The sequence below is a fragment of the Electrophorus electricus genome, chromosome 10 (genome assembly GCF_041902795.1).
Source record: "Electrophorus electricus isolate QZ-2024a chromosome 10, ASM4190279v1, whole genome shotgun sequence".
NCBI classification, from domain to species: domain Eukaryota; kingdom Metazoa; phylum Chordata; class Actinopteri; order Gymnotiformes; family Gymnotidae; genus Electrophorus; species Electrophorus electricus.
In genome coordinates this window covers 7,501-33,771 of record NC_137506.1, presented here as the reverse complement: position 1 = coordinate 33,771, position 26,271 = coordinate 7,501, and the positions used below count along the sequence as shown (strand labels likewise).

Genomic DNA, 26,271 nt, shown 5'->3' with positions numbered 1-26,271 from the left:
ATGTTCTTGAAGGCCTGATGGAACCTTTCTAGGGCTCCTCTGGACTCTGGATGGTAGGCGCTAGACACATGATGCTGTTTTTTTTAATTTGCCAAAACTTGTGCAAACAGGGTCAACATAAAATTAGAACCTTGATCTGTCTGTATGCATTTATTTACATATGGTGCAAAACTTAAAAAATGCATTCACTATAACCTTAGATTTAAGGCAATGCAGGGGAATGGCCTCAGGGAACCTGGTAGCAGCACACATTAGCAAAAGGAGCGACCTACACAATCTGCTCACAATCTCAAATAGCTCACTGACAACTGGTCTGTGGCAAAGTGGAGCAGAAGGGATCACTTGATTAGGTTTTCCAACCATTTGACATGTGTGACAAGACAGTAATGAATTACATCACCGTTTACAGAGAGCCAAAAGAAATGTGACAAAATACGCTGTACACTTTCTTAACTCCTAGATGTCCAGAAAGTGGATGTTCGAACACAGGACGTAACAAAGGTAAAAGCCGTTGTCCGGGCTGTTTCAGTTTATGTAATACCTGAACTGTCCCAGGTTTTACTTCCTTAGCAGAGGCACTCACAGATGACCTTTTTGTTCTTCATACATATTAATTTATAGGTACAGTACAGTCACAGGTGTGAAATGAGCAGTATAAAAAAATAATAATGAACCTGTAACAATGGTCTGTGTAGCAGGAGATCAGATACCAATTAGTGCAGTGGTTTGTACAAATACACAGATCACCAGCATACCAATTCAAAAAGGGTGAATAATATAAATCTAACATTATATACAACAGTGACACAAGTAGGATCTGAAATTTAAAAAAAGACAAGTTACATGCTCTTCATAAAACCGTACACAAAAATATTAGCAATACTTTCTTACACAATAAATTCAACACAGCAAAGTACACCCAAACCTACAACACCAATGTGGTTATTTATCCCAATAAACACAGCAGCCTTTTGACAACAGATTGTCTTCCTAAAGGTCTCTGAAGCAACTGAAATAGCTTCACAGATGTTAATACACACAACAGGAAAAGGGAATATGCTAACGGCGCTAGTGCTAACAGCACTAATGCTAGCAGCGCTAGTGCTAATGGTACTATCAGCGCAGCCAATGGCGCATGCGCAGGGCCCACCATAGACCAGCGCCCTCTCATCATCACGGAGAGTGACGTGAGGAGAGTGTTTAAAAGGGTGAATACCAGGAAGGCGATGGGACCAGACGGTATCTGCGGGAGGGTCCTCAAAGCCTGCGCAGACCAGCTAGCCCCGGTATTCACCGACATCTTCAATCTCTCCCTGACGCTTGGTATCGTCCCGTCTAGCTTCAAGCGATCCACCATCGTCCCCGTCCCGGAGAAACCTCGACCCTCCGACCTCAATGACTACCGCCCTGTTGCCCTCACATCGGTCGTGATGAAGTGCTTTGAAAAGCTATTCAGAGACTTCATCACATCTTCACTGCCAGCCTCCATGGACCCACTGCAGTTTGCATACCGCCACAACCGCTCCACTGACGACGCAATTGCAAATCTGCTCCACACCACACTCACTCACCTGGACGAAGGGAGGGGAAATTATGTTAAAATGCTGTTTGTCGACTACAGTTCAGTATTTAACACCATCATCCCCTCCCTACTCACTACTAAGTTGGAGTATCTAGGACTGCACACATCCCTGTGCAACTGGATCTCCAACTTCCTAACAGACAGACCACAATCAGTACGGGTGGGCAACTGTGCCTCATCCACCCTCACACTCAGCACTGGAGCTCCTCAGGGTTGTGTCCTAAGCCCCCTGCTCTACTCACTGTACACCTACGACTGCACAGCCACTTCCAGCTCCACCATCATTGTCAAGTTTGCTGACGACACCGTTGTCATGGGCCTGATCTCAGAAAATGACGAGGGGGCCCAACCTGGAGGAGATTAAACACCTGGAAAACTGGTGCCAGGAAAATAATCTCCTCCTAAACGTCAGTAAGACAAAGGAGCTGATCGTGGATTACAGCAAGAAGCAGGAGCGGCACTACCAACCTGTGAGGATCAGTGAAACCACGGTGGAGAGAGTAGATAGTTTCAGGTACCTTGGTGTTCACATCTCGCAGGACCTGTCCTGGTCCCGCTATACCAACTCCCTGGCAAAGAAGGCTCGTCAGCGTCTTTACCACCTCAGATGCCTAAGAGACTTCAGACTGCCCTCCAAGGTACTGCGGAACTTCTACACCTGCACTATCAAGAGCATCCTCACGGGGAACATCACAGTCTGGTTTGGGAATAGCACCAAGCAGGACAGACAAGCACTCCAAAGGGTAGTGCGTTCAGCAGAGCGCATCACTCACATGGAACTTCCTGACCTGCAGACCATCTACTACAAGCGGTGCCAGACCAAGGCCAGGAGGATTGTGAAGGACCCCACCCATCCCAACAATAGGCTCTTCTCTCTGTTGAGGTCAGGGATGTGCTTTCGCTCCCTGAAGACCAAGACAGAGAGACTGAAGAGGAGCTTCTTCCCACAGGCCATTCGGGCCCTGAATCAGGGAAACTGATAAACTGTGGGGACCACCACCACCATGTAACATAGCTGTGTGTATATATATATATATATATATATATATATATATATATATATATATATATATATATATATATATATATATATATATATATATATATATATATACATACAATTACCAAGTAACATAAAACATAAAAACTGTAAATATGTTATTCCACAAAATGGATCTGTACATTCTGTACATTGTTTACATATATATACACAACCATATACATTGTACATTGTGTATACAATCATAATATACATATATTGTACATACATGGTTAATATATTTTTGTACATATATAGAATATATATTTCTCTATGCACCCCTGTTTTCTTTTTCCTCAGTTTGGACAGAGCACTCTCAACCATTTCACTGCGAGTTATATTGTGTATGACTATGTATGTGACAAATCAACCAAACTTGAAATTTGAAACTTGAAACTTATATAAACCTACTGTTAATTTGCTGTCATGCACCATCTGAAACCTTTTATTTCTTTGTTTGTTGTATGATGATTGATTGTTCATACGTATATATCCCAGCACAACCAGCATTATTAAGATGTGACTGTAGCCAGTAGTCAATAGGTGTCATCGCATACTGGATACGCTACTGCATGTACTGGAACCAGAAGGCAGTAAGGTTTGTACTGGGGGGCAGTATACCGTATAAAGTATGTGGTAGGCTATTTCCAACAGCCAATTAGAAACAGCCTTAACACACTTAACATACATAAACACATTTGATCAATACGTCTCTCGTACTTGTAATCATCTCTATTACAAAGCGGTCATTACAGAACTGATAGCAATACTGCTGATCAACAGGTGCGTTCCCGGAGATCGATACCGCAGTCAGGTTATCAGCGCTTTAAATCCGATTTTACGGTATTTCGCTGCTCACAGCAAACTAACGCTCCCTAAGCAAAGAGAAACAGAGACCTTCGTATTTTTTGAGCTTTGATGAAGACACCCACTTTTACTACATTTAAAAGTACAAAATACAGTTTAGTTGAACTAGTTTACTTGAATCATTACATTAAACACAACTAGTAATATATTTAAACAGTTTAATGAGCATTGTGCAAAAATGGTTTTTCTATATAATATTTCTCAGAAGTTTATTACAGAGCTGGTCTGCCAGCTAATAGTGAAATGTTGACAGCTAACTAGTGCAGGGTATGGGGAACTGAAGAATGACACTGCCAGTTGAGTGGTGGCCCTTGCCTAACTTACTCTGCTACTAGCCAAGGGCTCCTAGTCTTATGTGGTAGTGAAATAGTTTTGACTTTATGGGATATTTCTGAGAATTAGATGTCCATATTCAATCTTTACAAAATTGGTTTATATTCACCTAAAGGTAGTACTGTTTTAATATGGGTTTATGAAAAAATGGTAAAGTGAAATGTGTGCAAACTTACTCGGCTGATAGGCAAGGACTCCTACTCTTATGTGGTAGTGAAATAGTTTTGACTTTATGGGCAATGTCTTAGAAATAGACAACTGTACTGTCCCCAAGCCCATTAAACACATTAACATTTTATATGGATTTTTGAGAAAATGATACAGTATTATCTGTCCAAACTTGCACTGGTGATGGGCAAAGTCTCCCACTTGAGTGGTAGTAGAACTGTGTTGGCATTATGGGAAAATTCAGAAAAATACATGACCATACTTTCTCTGAATTAAATGGACATGTAAACATCATTACAAATACAAGGACTTCAATATAGATTTATGAAAACTGGTGCAGTAGAATCTTTAAACATTAGAAAATTATTATTATTATTATTATTATTATTATTATTATTATTTAATTGCCTGAGTCATGTCTAAAGCTGTTGCAAAAAAAATAAAAATAAAAAGCTATACCACAGATCACAGCAATGACCACAGACAAATGATTATTAATGCACACATGGAGAATAAAGATATTTATTACACAAAGACATGCACACACAATCCTTTAGTGAATCAATTAGTGGTAGCTCAGTGGTTAAGGTACTTGACTTGTAATTGGAAGAATGCTGGTTCAAGCCCCATCACTACCAAGTTGCCACTGGTGGGCCCCTGAGCAAGACCCTTAACCCTCAATTACTCAGGTTGTACTCAGTCATAATTATAAGTTGCTTTGGATAAAAGTGTCAGTTAAATGCTGTAAAAGTGACTCAAACAATTAGTGATATATCGTACCTATAAATAGACCCCAAATTAAAGAACTGGAAACCCAGAGAATGGCGGATGTAGTGCTCAGTCCATCACTGAAAAAGAGGGACTTGAAAAAGAACAGCTCCAGAATGATTTTTGTTTTTCAGACATTTTTTGTTTTGGGGTTGGGGTTAGGGTTAGGGTTGGGGTTGGGGTTAGGATTAGGGTTAGGGTTGGGATTACGGTTGGGGTTGGGTTAGGGGTTCGGGTTAGAGTTGGGGTTGGGGTTAGGATTAGGGTTAGGATTAGGGTTGGGGTTTGGTTAGGGGTAGGGGCAAGGGTTGGGGTAGGGTTGGGGTAGGGGTAGGGGTAGAGGTAGAGGTAGGGTTGGGTTTTTCCCAACTTTTCAGGAAGGAGTCCCAGTCAGGTGCTGACAGGGGCAACTCAGACTGGAAATGTTTCCAGAACCTGGTGATCAAAAGCACATCACATGATTTAATATTACAGCATAATCTATGGCTGGAGAGCTGAATAGTTGCAAACATGGGTAGGAGGTGGTGTGTGTACAGAATTTCAGTGGGTATGAATTCATGTTTCCATACTAAGGACTCAAATCTGATGTTTTCAGCCAGTGAGGTGTGTTTGGAAACTGCTACTGCAGACGAACAGAAGCAATCACATTCTCCTTTGCAGGACGGCACAGAGAATTTGATCCAATCCATGATATCCACAATCAGATCACATAATATGCAAACAGTACAATTTTGCATCCCAAATTTAAATTGAAAAACTTTATTTTTAAGTGTCTTTTCTTTGTCTTTCTCCCTCTCTGACAGTGTTGGCAGATTCTGACAACTGACACTGCAAACTCAGATAAGGAACAGACTTGGTTCGCCCGGCGAGGTGTGCCTGCCTAGACAGTAAATCACTGAACTTGGTTTGGGTGCAGTTGGTTGATTGATGAAGAGAGCTGGGTTGTGTATGAGTGTGTTTGTGTGTGCCCAAATGCCTTACTTGTGATGGTAGATGTCTGGCTCACGGCTGATCCTGTTATTAAAGCCGATATACAGGTCGTCCCACAGCAAGCCATTCACAACCACGTGCCTCATCACCCCAATTCTGTTTTGAATCTAAATACATGCGCATGTGCGCACACACACAATTATATAAAAATAAGATGAGTAACAGATTAGACAGTGTATAGTAAAAATATAATTTATCACATGCTCCAACCACTTAATGTATACATACCCAGTGTTAGCCATATTATTCATAGTTTCCATGGTTAAGATATGTTGCAAAAGTGTAAGGCTCTGATGTTTCCATGGTTACCTCCACATAGAAGTGCTCTCTCTGTGGCCTTACAGATGGGAAGGAAAGGTGCAGAAAGTCGACCAGGTAGTCATAGCCATCATCCCACGGCTGGAAATCGTCATCTGTCTCAGTGACCTGTTGGGAAGGTATTTACTTATTTTACATCTTATAGAGAAAACTATACAGGAAAAAAAACAAAAAACCTATTTGAAGTTTGGCCCAAAGAGGCCAGCTTGCTTCAGCTTTGAACCTTCTGCAGTAGCTCTCATTAAATGATGTATAGTGACCAGTCTATCCCGTTTTAAGGCCCAGTCAGCAGCTACTGCAACTGACTAGGTCCAGGATTGCAAAGACAGAGGCTTCAAGACAATCCATCCAGTCTGTGAACAACGCACCAATACCTAAGCCTGCTGCAGGAGTTAAAAGAACATGGCAACCAGTCTGAGGAAAATGTTTAGATATGCCTGGGCAACATATACATTTGGCTGAATCTGAAGCTGTCAAAGTCTGTTACTGAATTTTGTCTCATAGAATTCCCAGAGTTTTTCCCATGTTATATTTATTGCCTGGTATAAATAAATAAGATACTACAAATGGCTCCTAAACACAGTACAGAAGAAATATGTCACTGTAAAGTTGATATCACACACACACACACACACACACACACACACACACACACACAGCATTAGCGTCTGTGCTCTTAACCAGTCCCTGAGTCATAGTGTCTGTTGAGGACACCGTGTAGGCCACCTCCCCTTTGTGTAAAACTGTGTATAACTGTTTGTTCAGGGTAGTGGCCTTTAGGTCTCAGGATATATTTTCCTTTGCCCTGTGACATTAAGGGCAAACAAGAGACAGGTTTGGCTAGATTTTAAAATAAGAGTCTCTGTGCAAACAGAGGGAGTGTCGCACAATGGTTGCTAGATTGAATAGAATCACTGACCAGGAGCACTCTAAGATGAACACTAGTTTTTCCTTCAGTAGAATGAGGTAGCAGGGCCATCAGAGCAGTTCCACATTTAAAAAGTGCTGTAAATTTTAGTTACCCGAATGACCAGGTTGTAGTTCTTGAATCCTGCCCAGTTGTAATAAAACTGGATCCAGCTTTTGTGTTCAAAGATTTTGGATGAGATGGCAGCGTTTAGTTCATCCACATACAAGTCAAAGTCCCAGCTGTCCTTAAAGATCTTTGTGCCACTCGGTGGCTGGGTAATGCAGTCTCTAGATGTATTTGCAGGGTTAGAGGAAACAAATACAGAAAAATTCATTTCTCTCAGTTGGTATCATATCTGACATTACAATATTGTGTAAAATTTGCATAATTGTTCCATATTAAGTTAATTTTCATCAATATTAAAAAACAAACCAACAAAAACAAAATCAATCATTCATACAATGACACTGATAAGGTAATGTTGCTATTGAATAAAGGACTAAAATTAGATATTGTAAAGCTTGGTGTGCTCCAAATAGCAATTTTGTTTATACTTTCATCTTTGCAACATCATCCACAGCTTTGTTATACTACGCTGGGATGGAAAAGTTATTGGTTTATATAAACTGTGTGCCAATTAACTGCCAAACTGCTATGTGTCTGTTAACATGATAGCACAATTATCTAATAAATGTTACATTTACATCCTGTCAAGCTCCCCCATTTCCCTGGCTACCTATCCACGTCCGTGTTTTCCCACCATCATCTGTTTCTATGGTTTCCTGTCTCCTCCCCTTTAGCTCCAGCTGTTCCTCGTTGGTCCTTCGTTAGTGTTTCTGTTGAAACCTTGCTTCTTCGTCCCGTGTTTGCTGGTCATTGTATATCCCCATGGAGCTCTGTCTACGCTGCTTTCCCTGTTCTCGATCCTCATCAGGTGTTCTCTCATCTGTTATACTTTTTCTCTGCATTCCTGTCTATGTTCCTCTCCTTTTTTCGTGTTTGCTATTGTAGATCTGTTTCCTGTGTTAGTCTTGTTTATTGTTTGTCGAGTTTAAGTAGCCCAGTTCAGTGTGTTCCCTGCTTGTCTTAGTTTTACGCCTCGTCGTTGTTCTCTGTCTTTCCTTAGTGTTTATTTCCTTTGTTGCCTAGTTCTTGCCCTCACCCTGTTAGCCTGTTATTCTTCTGTTTGTTCCTTCGTTCTGTACTGTGTTCTTTTCCTGGTTAGTCTGTTTCTATTATTAAACTTATTATTCATTTATTCTATCCTATCTGTCTCTGTTCTCATTATGGCTTCCCCAGTTTGTGATTCAGTTCCTTCTCATGTCTGAGGCGTCATCACTTTGCAAGTGTGTTTGCTCTCCCTCCCAAACGTTACGCATCCCAATGAAATAGCAAAAATACTTCACTTTTGTTTATGGTACACAATAGTAAATTGCAGTATACATACACACGCACGTACACACCTGTCGTCTTGGTTTGTTAGAGCAAGGGCCAGGTCAAGCACAGATCCAGGCAAACGTGTCCATGTGGTGATATGGGGACAAAGTTTCTTGATCTTCGCATTCAGGTCTGCTGGGTTGTTCTTAGTATTAATGTTTTTTATGTACCTGTTGGATATAGAGGGGTCTGTTGAATATAGAATGTACTGGGTACTTTACAGTCTCTGCCTGGTAATCACAGTTATATTAGTTACGTTTATAAGCAAGTAATTTTCTGCGAAAATTGCTTTAGTGGTCAAAAATGCTCGATGATTTTTTTTATATATATATATATATATATGCATGATGGAACGAAGTGTATTTTTTCCATCTAACTTTAGCGGTAAAGTATGTCAATACCTGAGATTTTGCGAAAAATGAATTGGAAACGTTTGTCAGAGATCAACTTCATGCCATGTGACGAGTTTTCCCTCTCATGAGCTCGCACACACACCCCTGCTGGGGGTACTCGGGGAGGGAATGAGTGGTTTTTGGTCTCATTAGACTAAAGAAAGGCCGGTGCATCCGAGCCGAGGCACCTCCTGCACGACACATGGGAAGTGCTGAAAGAGCACTATATATAAACAATGCATAGTTTAAAAAAAAGAACACATTTTGATTTATGCATCCTCCCCCAGTAGTTAATAATTCTGATTCTGACCTGATAGAATGATCAGTTTGTGAATTTTCAGCCATAAATAGTTTTCACCGCAGTCTCATTTGGATATAAATAGCCTAATAACAATTTACTGATCCCAAAGGAAATTATGATTTATGAAATAAATTATGAAAGCAGATTATGCTAATAAATGGCACATTTATTATACCGTTGATCTAATCTTGTGACCCTTATAAGTTGTTACGAGAATGTTAAGAAAGCCAAATGAACACAATTTGTGACAAACATAAAATTAGAGTTGGGGAGATCAACCCCAACTTTTTTGTCGGCAAACCGAAACGTACACAAATTTAGCAGAAAATTACGTTACTACGCAAATATTTTTTCGCTAAAAGTCAGTTTGACGGACACAAGCTGAGCAGAAAAAAAGTATTTTTAGGAATTTTCAATTTAACGCTTGCAGTTTAATAAAAATTCGATAAAAAATGTAGCTGTTACACTACTTGTCGGATGGGTGAGCCTCGGTAAAGTAGCTCGCAAATGGGCAGTAGACTTTAGGCTGCAGTGTCGCCACCAGGTTGGCCTTATAGTGGAGAAGTTTCTTCCTCTCTCTGCTGATAAAGTCGCGCTTCCAGCTCTCTGCAGGAAGTGTGTGGGGATTTTTATTTATTTTTTCTGTCATTATATTTCTAGATTCTTGTCTTTAAGTAACATATTGTAGTCAGTCATATTTGACCTTTTCTTGAACCCTATGACCAACTAAGCACTTACCACGGTTTGCCTCATAACTCACCAGTCTATTTGTAACGTAAGGAGGCTAAGCAGGATGCGGGGATGAGTTATGTTAAACAAACGCATACATTTATTCACACAGAAACCAAATACGATGCAGCAATGAAGCTATCGTAACATCAAACACAGACAACAGTGCCATAGGGGTTTATATACATACGTAAATGACAAGCAATTACAAACAGGTGTGATATGTGTGGGGCGTGGCCACATGGACGAACATACACACACCCACACAAACACATGGGGAGACACTTGGGAAGAGGGGCCGTGCCATCACAGTGTTTGTCTCATAACTCACCAGTGTATTTTCCTTTGTGAAAGGTCATGGGAAATCCTGACGCTCCTCCAGCAAAGTCGCTCATCATCACATCCACACCATGTGGAAGGCAGCCATTATTTGGACGTGTGCAGTCCACTGTGTTCAGGATTAGGTGTCCTGGGGGCATTTAGTCATTCAGCAGATTCATTTCACAAATGCATGATATGGAGTTTATGTACAATGAGCGTGAGTGATGCGGCTTTGCTTCCAGCTTCCCTGTAGCTAGTCTCCTCCTCTCCTCACTACACATTACATAGATCCACTAGCCACTATATTTTTCTACAAAGACATATAACAATACATTTTGTTGTCTGAGTCACTCTCAGCAGCAGTGTGGTGGAGAGATGTTTGAAGGACAGCAAAGAGATTATATATATAAGAAACAGCTCTAACTCAAAGTAATATTTTGAGTTTTACAGTAGAACAACAGTGTTTTGGTTTTTTGAACTTCTCAAATCACTGAAACCAGTAAACTGTGATGTTTTCTTTCATTGGTCCGTACTACAGGAAGGAAGTTCATATCTTCCGGAACTTGTGAAGAGCAAGAAAAAATAACTTTGACCAGGAATATCACAGTGGTGAAACCTAATATCAGAGATTATGGGGAGTTATGAACACCAGGGATGTTGCATACTCAAAGTTATTACATAAAGTAACTAAAATCATCTTTAAAAAAGCAGAATTAGCATTTTTTTTTATGTTAAACACACACACACACACACACACACACACACACACACACACACACACCTAAACTGAATACATTTATTTGGTACTAATTATCCACAGTTAATATATTTTATAACTAGGTATACACATTATTTGCCCCTTTAATGATTTCAGGTATTAAATGAACTTTGTCGTGTCTTTGAGCAACAAAACTGTTGAGTAGCATAGGCTAAAGTACAGCAACAATATTACCTTTATAATCAACTATTAAGCAGGTGTCTATCTCTGGGTGAACTCCATCCATCAAAATCATAAACCTCAGGTTTTTGTCAACCTTAAGGAAACATAAGGGGACAGAACAGACACTTGGAATAAATGTTTGCACATCAACACTGGTGTCACCCTGCTAAAAACCAAGCCTGAAGCTGCCACTGACAGGGTTGGAATATCTGTACGTTAGACGGGTTTAGGACAAGGTGAGATCAAATCAGGAACAAACAGAAATTACTGCAATCACAGTGCTTCAGATTAGCCACAAAGATAGCGCACCGCCACGGGTGACTGAAAGGTATTTATGTTTTTGATGCTCTATTAAGATATTGTTTGAAACCGTTGTTTACATTTTCGGTAGCGTGAGTCACAATGGAGGACAGAAGAGGATTCTTACATTGTACCAGACTCCGAAGGGGACCACAGAAATGTTAGTTAGGTTCACTCCACTTCTACCCAGATACCTGTGGCACCAACACAAACATATCTAGATGCCTTCACTCGACTGTCAGCTTCTACCGAATAGACTGGTGGGAATTAAGCCTTACCAGAACACTGGCCGTGAAGTGTCTCCCACGTATATGGGTATGTCTGGCCGTTGCTGGGCAAGGAGCTTCAAGGATGGATAACTGTGAGAAATTCGAGTGTGTGTAAAAAAGGTTCGAGCAAAACCAGCAGAAGACCCCAGTATCTGGATTTCGTAACAAAGTTTTCCTTCAAAAGCTCTCATGATGCAGTTACTTACTGTCCATGTGATGGCTTGGTTTTAACGTAAAACATTTAATTAGACAGACGAAGCCATCACCTTCATGTTTTCCAACATAGACTAGATGTGGTTATTTTTGTTTTGGCCCCCGTTCATCCCTGGCACTAAAATCCAGTAACAAGTGAGCCGGTCACAAGTGAGATTTAAGTAGAGATGTAAACAGGGTGCAAGGTGTTATTTTCAGGTGGTCCAGGATACAAATTGGCACACCATCAAAGGCCTACTATAATAGGCTACTATAATTGAATACTGCAGTTTTTGAGAAAAGATTCTCCACTCCTCTGCAAGCGGAATTGAGTGAGTTATAGCAAATTGTTTGTGTTGCTCCATGAGGAGTGAAGCGCCCATTTTCGTTTTTTCTGGCCTCTAGGCACGCAAGCAATGCTTCAGGCCTGCAATGTAGGACAAACGAATAAACTACTGCCCAGAGTTTATTCATGATATCCCTTTATATTGCTATTTTCCTGTTTCTTTCCCCAACCAGAGGACATCGAGGTGGACCCACACTTCGTAGACGTATATGATTTGAATGTTTTTGTATATCTAATTTTAGGAGACGCACTCTGTGACTGTGTGTGCCTAGAGCTGTGGGGTTTTTTGGTTTTTTTTCCTTGATTGAAATGCGAGTTCTCACAATTTCTTTTTTGCTAAAAGGAAGGCAGTAGTTAAGAGGTAGGGGGGCTACATGAAGTTCAGTTCAGACGGTACTAAATGAGTGAGAGAGGTAGAAAAGAGTCTGTTTAAAGCGCATGTTTTAGACTGAACTACATCTTGTACATATTTTTCTTGTGCTCATTGTATGTGTACATCAGATTTGTAAAAAAAAGCTTAAACTGTTTATGTTTCAGAGTCTGTACAGTCCCTCTTGAAAAGCAGCATCAATAAAAGAAAAAAACCCCCTCTTGCTTCTTTGTTTCTGTACAATTTGGGTGTTTCCATCTGATATAGTGGGGACTATGTTTTGTACTGATAGGTTTTACATCAACTAAACCTTCTCTCACACTTATTTGCATCCGTGTCTGTAAATAAGGATACGTTTAAATAAATACTACCACACTGCTGGCAATTTTGTTTCTATAGTGCCTTTCACAAACCCAAGGACACAAAAAATACTTCAGAAGAAGAGAAATGTGCAGTGAAAAATGTGCAGAGCTGCCCCAAAGGGCCCAAGGAAGAGATTCCAAAGCTTTGGAGCAGGAGCACTGGAAGACCTGCCACTCAAAGCAAAGAAAGCAAAGAAAATACAGTTATCTATTGGTTGGCAAGGTAACAGCATCTATTACCATAAGAATATATTAAAGCTTTCCCATAAATTAATGGTAGATCATTTCTCTTTTTGTTTGGTGCTATTGACATTGTTAGTCTAAAATCAAAATGACAGCTGCCAACTAGATATAACGCCCCTGCTTATTGATTGTGCCTATTCTCAGTCTACTGACCCCTCCCTGTGCATTTAAGATCCACTTTTCTGTCTGCATATTATGCAGCCTCACTGTGTGTAGTTCTAAGCCTTCTAGTTGTGTGTTGTTGTGCCTAATCAAGAGATTCATAGCAGCTGTGGCAGTAAAGACTTTACTGAAAAGGCTTTTGAAATGTGTTAATAATTGTTGATAATGTGCAGGGAGCAGCATTGCAGTGAATTAGCATCTTAGCCTTGGTTGGCAATACTGCAGTGAGGAAACACTGGAGAAGAGCATTTAACTTAACTGCTCTGTGAATGTACGTCCCTAAATTAATTTAGCCATGATAAAGTCCTATGAAGGCAAAAAAGTGTAGTAACTATGTTGTGAATTTATTGGCATTTACTGGACTCTAATTCACTTGCCAACTCAGTTGCTAACACAACAACCATAAACTGTAAATATAGATAGAGAAAGTGTATACAATCTTATCTAACCTCCAAACTTACCAGCCTGTTTCACATTTGTGTACCATTTTTAATCAGATCTTAACAGGTGCATAGTAACATACCACATTTAAGTATCTTTTTGAACAAATTGTACTTTTAAAAGTTGCTTTATAAGTGCACTTTTTACTCTTACTTGAGTACATTTACCTTTAACGTAACATTAGTTAACATTCCTCCTGTTACATTTCAAAATAAATTTTTTTTACATTGTATGCTTTGCCAAAACCTGTCAAGGGTTGGTGAAATCCCTCAAGATGATCACTGAGTGCTGCTGATTTGCTTCAGTAACAGTTTTGTTACACAGCTGGATACTAGACGGACATAACGAACAGCATTCAGGCATTTTCTAACATGGGACTCAAATGACATATGAAAAGTACCTCGCAAAATATAATTTTAAGGATCATGCATCTGTGTGAAATCAGTTCTCCCTTATCATGTTAATAATTAATATGAAGGTTAAGTGTGGTCCCATATGAATAACATTCTGAGAAAATATACATTTATAGCATTTAGCTTATGCTTTTATCTAAAGTAACTTAGTTATGACTGAGTACAACTTGAGTAATTGAGGGTTAAGGGTCTTACTCAGGGGTGCAACAGTGGCAGCCTTTTCCAGTTTGACCAGTAGAAAATTAATACTCCATAATGGTTGATCAGACACTAGATGCGCTGTTGAGTCAGAAATGGATGTTATCAAAAGGAGATGAACAGCTAAAACCAGAAAATTAAAGTCCCTCACCCCTGGGCTAGAATCTTGCTTTAAGTTTGGAAAGCAGACAGAACGTAAACTTAAATAGCAAAGAAAACGTACCTGAATATTATTTCCTTTTACCAGAAGCAAACAGGTTTTGGCAGCATGTTTCTCAGCATCAGCTCACGAACCAATCAGCAACCCTAACCCGGTGAGTACTAAACACAGGCCAATTGCTTTCGGTTTGTTTGTAGCTAGTTCGTTTCAAACCAATAAAACTGACCAACGGAAGGAAAGAACCAGACAGTTTGCAGGAGCACTCCAGGAAAATCAAAGTGAAGACCACAAAATGCAAGAAAACTACTTCCTTTTGAAAAAATATAGAACGTGGAAATTCAGTTATGAGGCATGAGACCAGAATGGCGGCAGAATCGCCCGTTTCAGAATGAGGCTTTATTAACATACAATAGACAGAGGGTGACAAAGCAAGAAAACAAAAACCAATATTCTTAAATGACAAGTAAAAAATGACTCAACACCCATCTCAACCAAGTGAACAACAAAACTGGTAAAATGAAGCCTAAACAATAACTGATGACATAGGGGGGAAAAAATAAATTTAAATTCAAGATAAAAATATAATGCAGTAAAAAAGGCGGCCAGGCAGCGGTCACTCGTTCTGAGTGCGGAGGGGTAATCTGGCTCGAGAGGGTGTCAAAAGGCTGTCTGACACCTTGGAGCGGTTCAGGGAAGGATTGGGCTGGTTCTTCTTGGTCTTTTTCTGCAGGGAGATCATGAGTGAATGAACAGGTTTTCTAGTTGTAATTTCAATTGGTTCGTTACCCGAATGCAAAAAAGGCCAAACTCGAATAACCACCCACTGGTTACTAAAAATGGAAATGAAGTACTAAAATAAAATTTAAAGAGGGTGCTTGCACTAGCGAAGGTACCTTAAAGAAGGGAACCCTTCCTTCCTCGCACGTCAGGTTCTCGTCCACTATGGACGGCTCCGCCGAGTTACTTTGGCTGGAGCCGCTGACATCGTCCTCCAAGGAGTCCTACAAACAAAGGAAGAAAAGCGAAAAATAGTTTGGCGTCCTTGACAAGGATCTAGATCCATGCTGGTGATTCACACAGGACAATTGAGAGAATCCAGTCAACCTAGCTACCATGTTTTTGGACTGTGGGAGGACACCCACAGACATGGGGAGAACATGGAACTCCCCTCAGATGGGGACTTGTGTAGAAGGTATCCGACTTTAGTCAGGGTGAAAAATACCCAGATCCAGTTTTACACACTGATTGGCTAGTTTATTGCATGGGACCACGATGGCTCACAGAATCAACAAGTCAAAATTAGTAACCATCTAACAGATGTTCACCCCAACAAAAGTCCCTATCTGGGTGGAATTTTCCAACCATATATCTTTGAGCCTGCATCAGAAATTATTTCAGAAACTGAACAGCAGATGATTAGGGAATGTGGAGATGACCATCACATTGCATGGTGGGAGACATCCCCAGATTGTGATATTAGGCCTGTTTTGCAAGTTCCCTGGCTCAGTGTGTTCAATTTGCATTCATTTATTTTACGTGCATTATAAGCTGTCCACATAACCAGCACGTGCTGTACCTGGTCGACGACTTTCTCCTGTTCCTGCTCCACGAGGGGTTCACAGTGACCGAGCATGCTCATTAGCTGCTCCTGCTGAGTTCTAAACTCCTCCTCCAGCTCGGCCCTGCTCCGCAGCGGGTCCAGTGTACGAGGGAACATGTACTCCTTGCGTTGTGGCGTGGTGCCTGGATGCACGAACATTATTGCACTTTAAGGTTTAAATGGAGATGCAGTTAAACTGGATAACTGAGAGCCCAGTTCACTATGTCCATTTAGGATTGTAGCTTCATGCAGTGGTTGCCATAAAGCGGGAAATTTCTGCAGCACTCAACTGCTGCAGACATGGCCACACCCCTCACCTGTGGGCAGGTCCTGCTGCAGTTCAGTGCTGAGGAAGCTGGTGACTGCATCCAGCGTCCGAGTGGCGAGGGCAGACAGCTCCTCTCTGTGCTGCTGCAGGGTGACCTGGTCTTCACCTGTTTGCAATTCCATGCCCCTCAGGACCCCACAAAGATCCTGCTGCACTGCAGTGATACGGGCTCGGCTGGCTTCCGTTACAGCCTGCGCGCGCTCCTCCATGTGCTACACACACACACACACACACACACAATTATGAAACTCTCGAGATCTTACTGTGGTTTAAAACAAGTCTTCAATTTATAGATGGGGCAACTCGAGTAAAAGTTTCTGTTTGTACAAAGACACCAAACCTACAAGTCCAACAGCTGTGTACCTTTTGAGACTGAGCAGATACCACAAACACTAATAATGTTGGTGACAAGACGCATTCCATCACTACTACTCAACCCGACCTACAGCGTTTCTTCAGGAGCAAGGCATTGCTTGTGTTTGTGAAGAACTCCAAAAGGACCAGAAGCTAAACCATGCTGCCTTGTACATTACCTCCAGCAAGTCTTGCTGAGCAGCCTTGACCTCCCTGACAAGGTCAAGCTGTTCCTGGGAGTGCTTCTCAGTCAAGTCCCTGGCTGTGTGGTACCACTGGAGGCCCGAGTTGGCCAGCGAGTCCAGAGAGGAGTGCAGGAGGTCGCAGGAAAGAGCACCCTCCTCCAGCGCCACGTGGCACTCCGGTGTCACTGCGTTCATCGCCGAAGCCACGCTGTCCACTTCGGAGCACAGGTGAGCACTGACCAGCGACACCCCTGTCTCAGACGTCTCACATTTACTGAGAGAGAGAGAAAAAAAAGAACACCCACCATGCAAATACAGCATTATAATTCTACAGTCCATAGAGCATAGAATAAAACCAAGACTGCGCTGGGCTCTATTCTAAAACACAGGTCAGCTGTATCATCTCTCTGAGGAGGCAGATTCCATCCCCCCCCCCATGCGCACACTACATAGGTCAAGTTCTGATGTGCGCATGTTTAGATGGAGGGGCTTGGGAGAAAGATTTTATGGACTGCAGGCGGTGGTGGCACTCCCATGGCAGTTAGTCTGGCAGGAATTCAACTAAATCAAATCTGATTTTTAAATGGTAGTTACAAAAGGATGCAAGGCAGGACAGAAGAATCACAAAAGCATATTTTAGTGAATGACAAATTCCCCAAAGACTCCTCACCCCTCTAGTGAGCGTTTCAGACTCTCCATTGCAGGTCGCTGCGCTTCTGAGGCCTCTCTGAGGCCTTTCAAGTCAGTATGGGTGTCGAGAGCCAGGAGCTTCATCTGGTCCTGCATACACTGGAGGAGCTGAGCAACCCGCTACAACACAAAGGCAATAACTCAAATCGTGGCGAACAGCAGCATTACACAAGCATGGCGCAACACACCCACATCATGCCATGCCGAATGGCTTAATGGCTATACAATTGAATTTTTCCAGAGGGGAAAAAAAGAAGGTGTGCCAGATGTGGTTTAAAAACAAAACCACCTCAAAGTGCACAAGACACACACCGCCTGGTGTTTGTGGCCGGTCTGTCCAATTTGTTCTTTGAATGCGTCGTGTTCGGCCTCGAGGGCAGTGAAGCCCTGCACAGCCGTCTCCCTTATGCTTGCCAGTGCTGCCACATTGCCAGTGAAAAACGTGGCCATCTCCACCTTCAGCCCCTCCAACTAAGGACAGTGAGTGAAAACAGATATTCCCCTGCAGCCCTGTAACCACACATTTACAAACAAACAGCACACCGTTCCCACCTAGACGGTTTAAACACAGCAAACGTGCTCACACCTTTTCGGCCAGCGCGCTGTATTTGTGGAGCGTCCGTTTCAGGTTGTCGTTCAGTTTAGTGACGGCCCTGATGGCAGGCAGAGCCTGGACCAGAACAACATCCTCCAGGTGAAGCTTGTGCTGGTCCTGTTGGGCAACGACGCACTTAATACACAGTCCTGCACCTCCACACATACGCAACAACCCACAAGCCAACCCAAACCATGATCCCATCAGGAACAGCCTGACACCATCTATGAAAGCCAGCCAAAACTCCCATTATGGTAGGCCAGGGTTTAATTTAAAGATTTTACATCTGAGCAGTATTTTGACACCTTTTCTAAATTAAAGCCACCATGTGTAATTTAGATCCCCACCCTTGATGCAGATGTGACTGCCAAACTGCGCACCAAACTTGTGTTAACCCCATCTTAAAAAAAACACACTGGTATAATCAAAATCATTTGTCTCAGTCCTTTACCCGACAACCATCATTACCATCTGGTGAAGAGGATTTGGGTACCATCATATCAAGTTGCAGCACAAGTTATTTAGCTTCGGTAGTAGATTGACCGGGCCGCACTGACCAGCAGTTGGAGGACGGCGTCCCGGCTCTCCGGCGTGAGGGCCTCCTGCTGCAGCAGGCTGCTCTTACAGCCATCCAGCCCTTCCCCAACTGCCTCCCGCAGAACGCTGCAGGAGCTGAGCACGGACTCCAGGGCCTGCTCACACACACGGCCCGTCCCCTCCAGCAGCTCCGCTACAGACAGAGCCGACTGTCACACAAACGGACTGTACGGACCATAAAACTAAAGCTGTGTTTTAAAACCACAACAAAACCCACCCTGGTCACCTCAAAACAGGATGTATTCACAGTAGCCATTTCTGCTCCACTCCACCCCCCACCCTTCAAAGCCACTATGAAGGCGTGCGACTGACCAGTGCCGTGGCGGTACTGGTCCAACATGGCAACGTGCCGGGTGCTCTGCTCCTGCAGTGCGGTCTGCATGCTGCTGCAGCTCTGCTCCATGCGGCGGGCGAAGCTCCACTGGGCTGCGCTGTTGTTCTCCTCCACTACTCGCACCCGCTGCAGCTTGGCATGAAGGCCACCCACGTCTGCCGCGCTGGCCTCCGCCGTGCTCAGCAGCTGCAGCGGGACACCAGACATCCGTTAGGACAGAACGAGGCTTTAATACAGATGGTTCATATGCCAAGAGAAATGGCAGCAAGTGAGAGCAGAAATCTAGGTCAGGTGGACACTGCTCAGTACCACTGTGGATCTTTGATTTATAAGAATATAATGCATTACATGACATGACATCCATTACATCAGTGTTCAGCTCAACTCATTAACATAGCTGAAATGATTGTGAACAATTTCTTGACCATCAATTAATCAGGTTAACGAAAGGAAATATGGCAATTTAACATTAGTTTCAAAACGAGAACAAATACCAAGGATTACATCTTGTGCTGTTATTTATATTTGCAAAAAACTAAAGCAGATCTGCGGTGCTCTGAAATTGCTTTTGCAGTAAGGCTTAAACTGCAGATCGGGCACCATTACACTGAGTACAGGTTATTCTTACAAGAACTTCACTGCTGTTCAAATAGCTTTTTCCATTAGAAATTAAACAGTCCCTGCGCGTTTGGCAGCCACAGACCTGGTCGGCCATGCTGTACAGTTTGCACTCTCTGGTCTGTAGCTGAGCGGTGATGAATGCCTCCTGGCTCAGCCTCTGCCTGGTCTCACTTAGGTCCTTGTGAGCCTCTTCCAATAGTTGGTCCTTCTCCTGTAGCTCTCCAGTACACTGGTCTAGCCTCTGCTTACTGTCTGAGAACAGCTCCAGCATCTACACACAGGCACACACTTCTTATTCTAATGAGCATGCATGACAGATTTGGTTGTAAGAAACCAAAGCAGGAGGAGGCCAAACAAATGTGCTGAGTGTCTCCCTCACCCGCTTGAGTTCGTCCTCTACAGCAGCGATCCGCTCCGTGTACTCTGCAATCTGCTCCTCCTGACTCACCAGCTTGATGTTCATGCTCCTACAAACAAGCACGCATGCACACTTAAAAAGTAGGACACATCAGGATGACATTAAATAACACAACAAAACAGCTCTCTTTTTTTTAAAGTTTAAGATCAGGATTTAAGAGTACTTCATTAAATTCTTTAAATGGGCAGTTTTTTTGTTTTTTAGGAAAACTGACACCTTCTTAAGGCCAGACATCTACACATACTCAAAGTTCTCAGGGGTGATGTATATGCCATGCTTATCACGAGTGGCAGCCAAGTCTCTTTTCAGACGTTCAATCTCCTCTGTGTATTCCTGGACAAAACCAAACACGATCGCTCATTATAAAACAAAATCGATCTGATCTGTGCTGGTTGGATGAAATGTGGTCACGGACATTCTAGAGGGGAATGCAGGGGTCTGGTGAAACCTGCCTTGATCAGAGTCCTCTTGGTGAGTTTCTGGTTCACCTCAGGCTTGTTCATAATGTTCTTTGCTCTGTTAGCATAGTCCAGTGTGCTGAGGGTCTCCTGAAGTTAGTATACAACCAAACATTAGTCACAGTCTCAGCATCTGTATGAGACCAGCTGTGTGTAATAAATCTCTTCATCCAACACAGCAAGCTTGGAGCCATTTTAAGCAGTGTACATTTACAGACTTAAACATACCAGTAAAATATTCCAACACAATAATGCAAACTTTGGACAGAAAATCTATGGCTAAACCACTGCATATGAGAAATGTATGCACTCAATATTTGCAGCATCCATTCCCCTGAGCATCAGAGAACCCACCTCCAGGTTGATGGAGGCCGGGGAAACGGTGGCGATAATTGAAGTTTTGGTACGCCCTCCCAGGGAGTCCTGAAGAATGCGGGTGAGCTTGGACTCGCGGTAGGGCACGTGAGGACGCCGCTCCACCAGCGCCGTGATGACCCGGCCTAGGGTGAGCAGAGACTGGTTGATGTTACCAGCCTCGCGCGCACGCTTGTCCACCGCCCCCGAGCGGCCGATGTTCTCACTGCCCGCCAGATCCACCTGTGCAGACGGGGAGGAGTGGGGAGTGACAGACTGCGTAAAGGGTCAGAAAAGACATGCGTGCTTGCAGACTAAAACATGCTGTACTATTACACATTTGGTATGAGTGGGCAACGTTAGAAAAGGTCTCAAACCAAATGTAAACAGGATTTGGTTGTTTAGATAAATACTGTAGAGCTTTTCAGGAACATAGGATCACTCAGATGACACCAACACAGGAAATCCTCACCAGGTTGAGTTTGCCGATCTTCACCAGCTCCTCTCCGTCCAGTGTGACCTCCTTCATGTGAATTGTGACCGAGAACACGGAGTGGGATCGGCTGAAGAGGAGAGAAGTTCAACCACCACAAGCACACTTACGCATTCTTTTTTCTTAGTTTAGGAAAAGCCCAGTTATTCACTAGACAATCATAATGCAAATCCCTTCACCCGTATGGTCCAGGTAGAGGAGATGCACCCACAGCCCACACTTCCCCCGACAAACCCCCTCCGATGGCCAACTTTGGATATGGCAATGATGCCCACAGGACTTGCTTTCCTACCTGGAGTAGGCGTTCATCAGTGTAGAGGCAGTCTTCCTCTTAGCAGCACCTCTCTCCAGGATCTGATACACATCGTTCTTGTTATGCACCATGATGTCTTCCAGTCCCTTGACGATTACACCTCTCTGACAAAACAGAACTGCACATTCAGCCTCTGGTCTAAATTGGTCACAGTTCAGAAGCCATCTCAAAGACAGCATGACCCAACCATGTATACCTAAGGGGTAAGAGGTGATCAGAAATACTTGAGCCACTTAGATTATCTATATTCCCTGTCATTGATTCATCACTAGGATACAGTCACACATTCGCTTGTTTATGCAAGTCACCTTAGAGTGTACCAATTTAATAATTAATAGAACACAGACCTTGTTCCTGGGGTCATCAAACAGCTGCAGCCGCTCTGTGACATCAGGCGTGGGGCTGAGGAGGTCAAACAGCTCTTCGTTATAGATCTCCAGCAGGGAGACCTTCACCGAGAACTCTGTGCCATTACTGGTAAGCTTCTCGAAGATCTGGTGGAGCGTACGAGGGATGATGCCGGCCAGGGGATCCTGGTGTGGAGAAAAGAGGTCAGCGTAAAATTCCAGAGACTCTTCACAGAAGAATAATCCATCATGTTTTACCTCCTCCCAGGTAAATTCCTCATTGGGGGTTCGCTCTCCCTCCATCGTGAACGTCTTCCCTGTCCCTGTCTGTCCGTAGCTTTACATGGAGGGGAAAACCAGCTGTTAGAATACAAATAAACGCAAAGTACATAATTGTTTTTGACTTGAAGCAATGTCGCAAAAACCACTCACGCAAAAATTGTGCAGTTATATCCCATAATAACCTCATCTAAAATGGGGCATACCACACTCCTGTACACCTCTATTTGTTTCGCAGACTGACCGAACACCTAGAAAAATTTTTTAAAAAGAGAAAAAGTGTGGGTGACAGGCTTGTATCGTGCGACTACATCATACTACATATACAAGAAACAATGACATCATAAGACGGGGCACAAGTTAGTTAGCTAACGCAGTCTAAACACCCACCATGTCAAAGGTGTAGGTTTTTTTAGAGGTCTTGTCACTGACTCCGCCGGTGCGTACCGACACCTCTTTTCTCTGCTGGTCACACTCGACGACGCCATGCGAGCCGGACTTGCATTCCACCGTGTTGAAAGGTCTGCAGGACATTTAACACGATTAAACAGTTCATCCAACCACCAACTAGCGCATGTTTTTACAAAAAAATAAATACCTGCATCGCACAACGACTTGGATATTTCGCCCCTTCTCTTCCTTTTTTGCAGCCGGTAAAAGGCCGTTTGATGAAGACATTGTCAGAGAGCGCCTTCTAGTCGAGTTCAGGTTAGCGGGCTTCTCTGACAAATGTCCGTCTGGCACAATCTAAAGCAATCAATAGTTACACACAAATGTAGGTTAACAACTAGAGAAATAACTTCAAAAATCGCCCTAGCTCAAATAAATAAAATAAAGTGGCACATAAAACTCGAAAGCGAAACTTATACCCAACACCGAACGTTAATTATGTAACGCTAGGTTAACTGGCATCTACAGTTAACGTTAGCTAGCTCTGGTTAGAAGGCTTGACTAGACAGCTAAGATACGCTATTAGTTACCTGGCTGGAAAACACATCTAAGTAATCGCAGCAAAATAAACACACAAGCCACCGACGGATCAAGTTACCCTCGTCGATGTTTCGAAGGGAGAGCCAAAATCTCGCCAACTCCTTGACGGAACTAGATAGCGCAGCTAAAGCGGCTCGTGCTAATACTTCACACTCGCCAAAATCAAACTGGCCAACAGAAACGCACGTAGCTGGATTTGAATGTTGCGCGCGAGCAGGACGTAGCCAATCCGTGGAAAGAAATTGAAGACCTGCAATTTAATTGGCCACAGTGTCGGAAAGGGGAGGAGCCCGGGATCTAACATTTGGTTTGGTTTGCAGTGCCGTGTGCTTTTTAAAAGATGGATTTCGTAGTTCGACACAAATTAGGCGTAGGTAGTTATTGTGAATACCACACACACACACACACACACACACACATTATATATATATATATATATATATATATATATATATATATATATATATATATATATATATATATAAACATTAATCTAAACATTAAGATAAGCATTGCATCCAACAAGCAGGACAATCCAAAAATCATCATCAGACAAATAGAGTAACCATGGTGATCAGGAGCAGCAGACAATAGGTTAAGGCATGGTCCAAAAAGCAGAAAACACGGTGCACAGGACAGATTACAATACAAGATTACAATAGCAGCAGAAACAAGCTCAGGAATTGCCTAGACAAGGTTTTTAAACAGTAAGTGACGCTAGTCCACATTTGTGCACAGTGAGGGGCGTGGCCAGTGACTAGAACAGCGGTGAAGCTGAGTGGCGTAGTCTGCTGAAAGTAGTCTGTTTCACTCACACATCAACATGTGGGATGAGCAGGACTAAGACCTGCAAGGGATTTAACCTTTAAGAGATAATCTGTTCAGAACATCCTAAAACATTTTAGGAAAGTTCTTAAGGGCTATGGTAGTGTTATTCAAATGAGTTCATGAAAGTTTGTAAGGGTTACATTAGGGTTGATCGAATGAGATCATTCCATATGACCTCTATAAGGCTTCATATAATAAGTGCTGTTAGCCTCACAGATGTACTATATCTGTCGCCTTTAACAGCAGGCTACGCTTCACACCACGTCTCTTCTGCCCTCAGGCGGTTGGCGGAGGAGATGCCTAACCTGCAGGAGTACCTGGAGAAAGAGGACATCGAAAAGAAGCTTGAGCCAAACCAATGAGGAGCTGCTCTGTAAGTAAAATATAAATATCTGTAAATATCTGTATAATATGTAAATAAAAGGAAGAAGTGGTTGTATAGTGTAGTCGTTTGATTATAAATAATCTCATAATAATTTTATCCACAAATTCTCTATTTATCGTTTTTTCCTGATCAATAATACAAAAAGAAGAAGAAAAAAAGATGAACAGCACCCTCTAGCGATGAACCTCAATTATTTCAAGATAACTGTAAAACATGGCTAGGTTAAGTCGGCGTTAGAACAAAAAATGCTCAGATTAACTTGTGTCTCATGGCACGCAGCTGAGTTTAAAATGAAACACAATGAAATCAAATTAAATTGACCCAGCTGCAACAGGCTCAGCAACCACATTTAATTTCATTGATTGGTCAGTTAGCCAGGCTATACAAAACAGGCTATTGTTAGAAATTCTGCACATGTGCTTCGCTTAGCTTCACATCTCACACTGCTTATAATTATAAGATAACGTATCCACGTTCGTAATAACGTGGTGAAATCTGCCAAAAATGGTGAGACTGAGCATAATGAGTAATAAGACAATCTGAGCACTTAGTCCACATATTTCTAAATGAGCAGAAAAAGTTCCTCCAAACAATATAAAGCACACAATTCTATATGGGAAAACGGTTACGTTTGTCATTAAGAGAAGCACTACTCATTACACAAATGTCAATAACCGTCCTAATATTAATAGTTCAACAGTCTTCCTCTGTCTATTATACGCACTGTACACATGTTAAATATCTGCCTTGAAATTACAATGAAGTGACTTCCGGGCGCACTGAAAATTGTTATATACACACAGACACCCCCATACCAACATAAGCATAGTGCAACTCTTTGTTTACGCACCAGAGATTGAGTGGGCAAGTGCGTGTATATGCGAGTTTAAATTATTATACACAAATGTACGTAGTAGGCTATTTATGTGAAAATGTTTCATATGTATGTACAAGTAGTGTTTCCCTGATTTCTCCCTAAATGGCCCCTCATAGTTCAGCAGTAATGAGGCTAGTTAGATTTTGCTCAGAATTAAGTACACTTTGGGATGTTATACGCATCACAGTCTCCGGTGAGCCGTACATGGTTGATCAATCCAGGTCGAGGTAGAGTCACTGCATTAATGACACGTCTGTTTGCATTGCCAGTTGTTGCTATGGCAGCAATGAAATTAGGAAATTCAAAGAAAAACAACTCATCTACGCTCTTGGAACTTTAGAACCCCATATGTCCTGTGGCCCAATGTCACACGTGAGGGGAATCCCATCAACACCTTTACAGATCAGTCTGTGGAAAGACACTGAAGAGGACAGAGGAAAAATGAGGCGTTTCTGGAGATGGTGTGCTGGACGCATCGAGGACGAATACACAGACACAAAGGATGTGGAGGGTAAATGTAAATATAATGCCACTCACACCTGCGGTTGCTGGTGCTGCCACTCATACATGTGGTTAAAAGTCCTTTTTTGTCTTTAGCGCTGCATTGTCGCCTCTATCTCCCAATAATTCATACTCGAGGCTTTAGAAATCTAATTCTTTTGGGGGATATATGC

The 26,271-nt window shown here is 42.5% G+C and overlaps 2 protein-coding genes across 3 annotated transcripts; both read right to left on the bottom strand.

Annotated features, from left to right (window-relative positions):
* Positions 1-4,495: 4,495 nt before the first annotated feature.
* Positions 4,496-13,826, bottom strand: LOC113590322 (cytidine monophosphate-N-acetylneuraminic acid hydroxylase-like). The gene is made up of 11 exons (XM_081721878.1): positions 13,801-13,826; positions 11,674-11,754; positions 11,523-11,589; positions 11,108-11,189; positions 10,166-10,303; positions 9,576-9,711; positions 8,439-8,582; positions 7,088-7,262; positions 6,057-6,173; positions 5,739-5,854; positions 4,496-5,192 (listed from the first exon to the last, which is right to left on the bottom strand). Exons 1-11 carry the CDS (start codon positions 13,824-13,826, stop codon positions 5,030-5,032), a joined length of 1,245 nt encoding a protein of 414 aa, XP_081578004.1. The 3' UTR covers positions 4,496-5,029.
* Positions 13,827-14,914: 1,088 nt separating this feature from the next.
* kif11 (kinesin family member 11) lies at positions 14,915-23,676 on the bottom strand. 2 transcript variants are annotated; one of them, XM_035533145.2, is made up of 23 exons: positions 23,566-23,676; positions 23,116-23,264; positions 22,908-23,040; positions 22,671-22,768; positions 22,497-22,575; positions 22,239-22,424; positions 21,871-21,995; positions 21,558-21,648; positions 21,086-21,328; positions 20,726-20,821; positions 20,518-20,606; positions 20,235-20,322; positions 19,938-20,126; positions 19,213-19,420; positions 18,861-19,033; positions 18,295-18,420; positions 18,021-18,179; positions 17,689-17,828; positions 17,013-17,292; positions 16,469-16,691; positions 16,128-16,294; positions 15,445-15,552; positions 14,915-15,275 (listed from the first exon to the last, which is right to left on the bottom strand). In XM_035533145.2, exons 2-23 carry the CDS (start codon positions 23,193-23,195, stop codon positions 15,165-15,167), a joined length of 3,192 nt encoding a protein of 1,063 aa, XP_035389038.2. In that variant the 5' UTR covers positions 23,196-23,264; positions 23,566-23,676; the 3' UTR covers positions 14,915-15,164. The 2 variants fall into 2 exon arrangements, with proteins under 2 accessions (XP_035389038.2, XP_035389039.2); XM_035533146.2 differs by having other exon boundaries at positions 23,498-23,652.
* Positions 23,677-26,271: the final 2,595 nt, after the last annotated feature.

Coding starts and splice junctions, on each gene's coding strand:
- LOC113590322 (XM_081721878.1), bottom strand. CDS start 13,826: ATGGTACACAAATGTGAAACAGGCTG. Junction 11,190..11,522: donor CCTTCGGAGTCTGGTACAAT/GTAAGAATCCTC, acceptor TGTTTCCTTAAG/GTTGACAAAAACCTGAGGTT. Junction 7,263..8,438: donor CTAACAAACCAAGACGACAG/GTGTGTACGTGC, acceptor AAATACATCTAG/AGACTGCATTACCCAGCCAC.
- kif11 (XM_035533145.2), bottom strand. CDS start 23,195: ATGTCTTCATCAAACGGCCTTTTACCGGCTGCAAAAAAGGAAGAGAAG. Junction 20,822..21,085: donor CGGCCTCCATCAACCTGGAG/GTGGGTTCTCTG, acceptor TACTAACTTCAG/GAGACCCTCAGCACACTGGA. Junction 15,276..15,444: donor GAAGGGTTCCCTTCTTTAAG/GTACCTTCGCTA, acceptor ATCTCCCTGCAG/AAAAAGACCAAGAAGAACCA.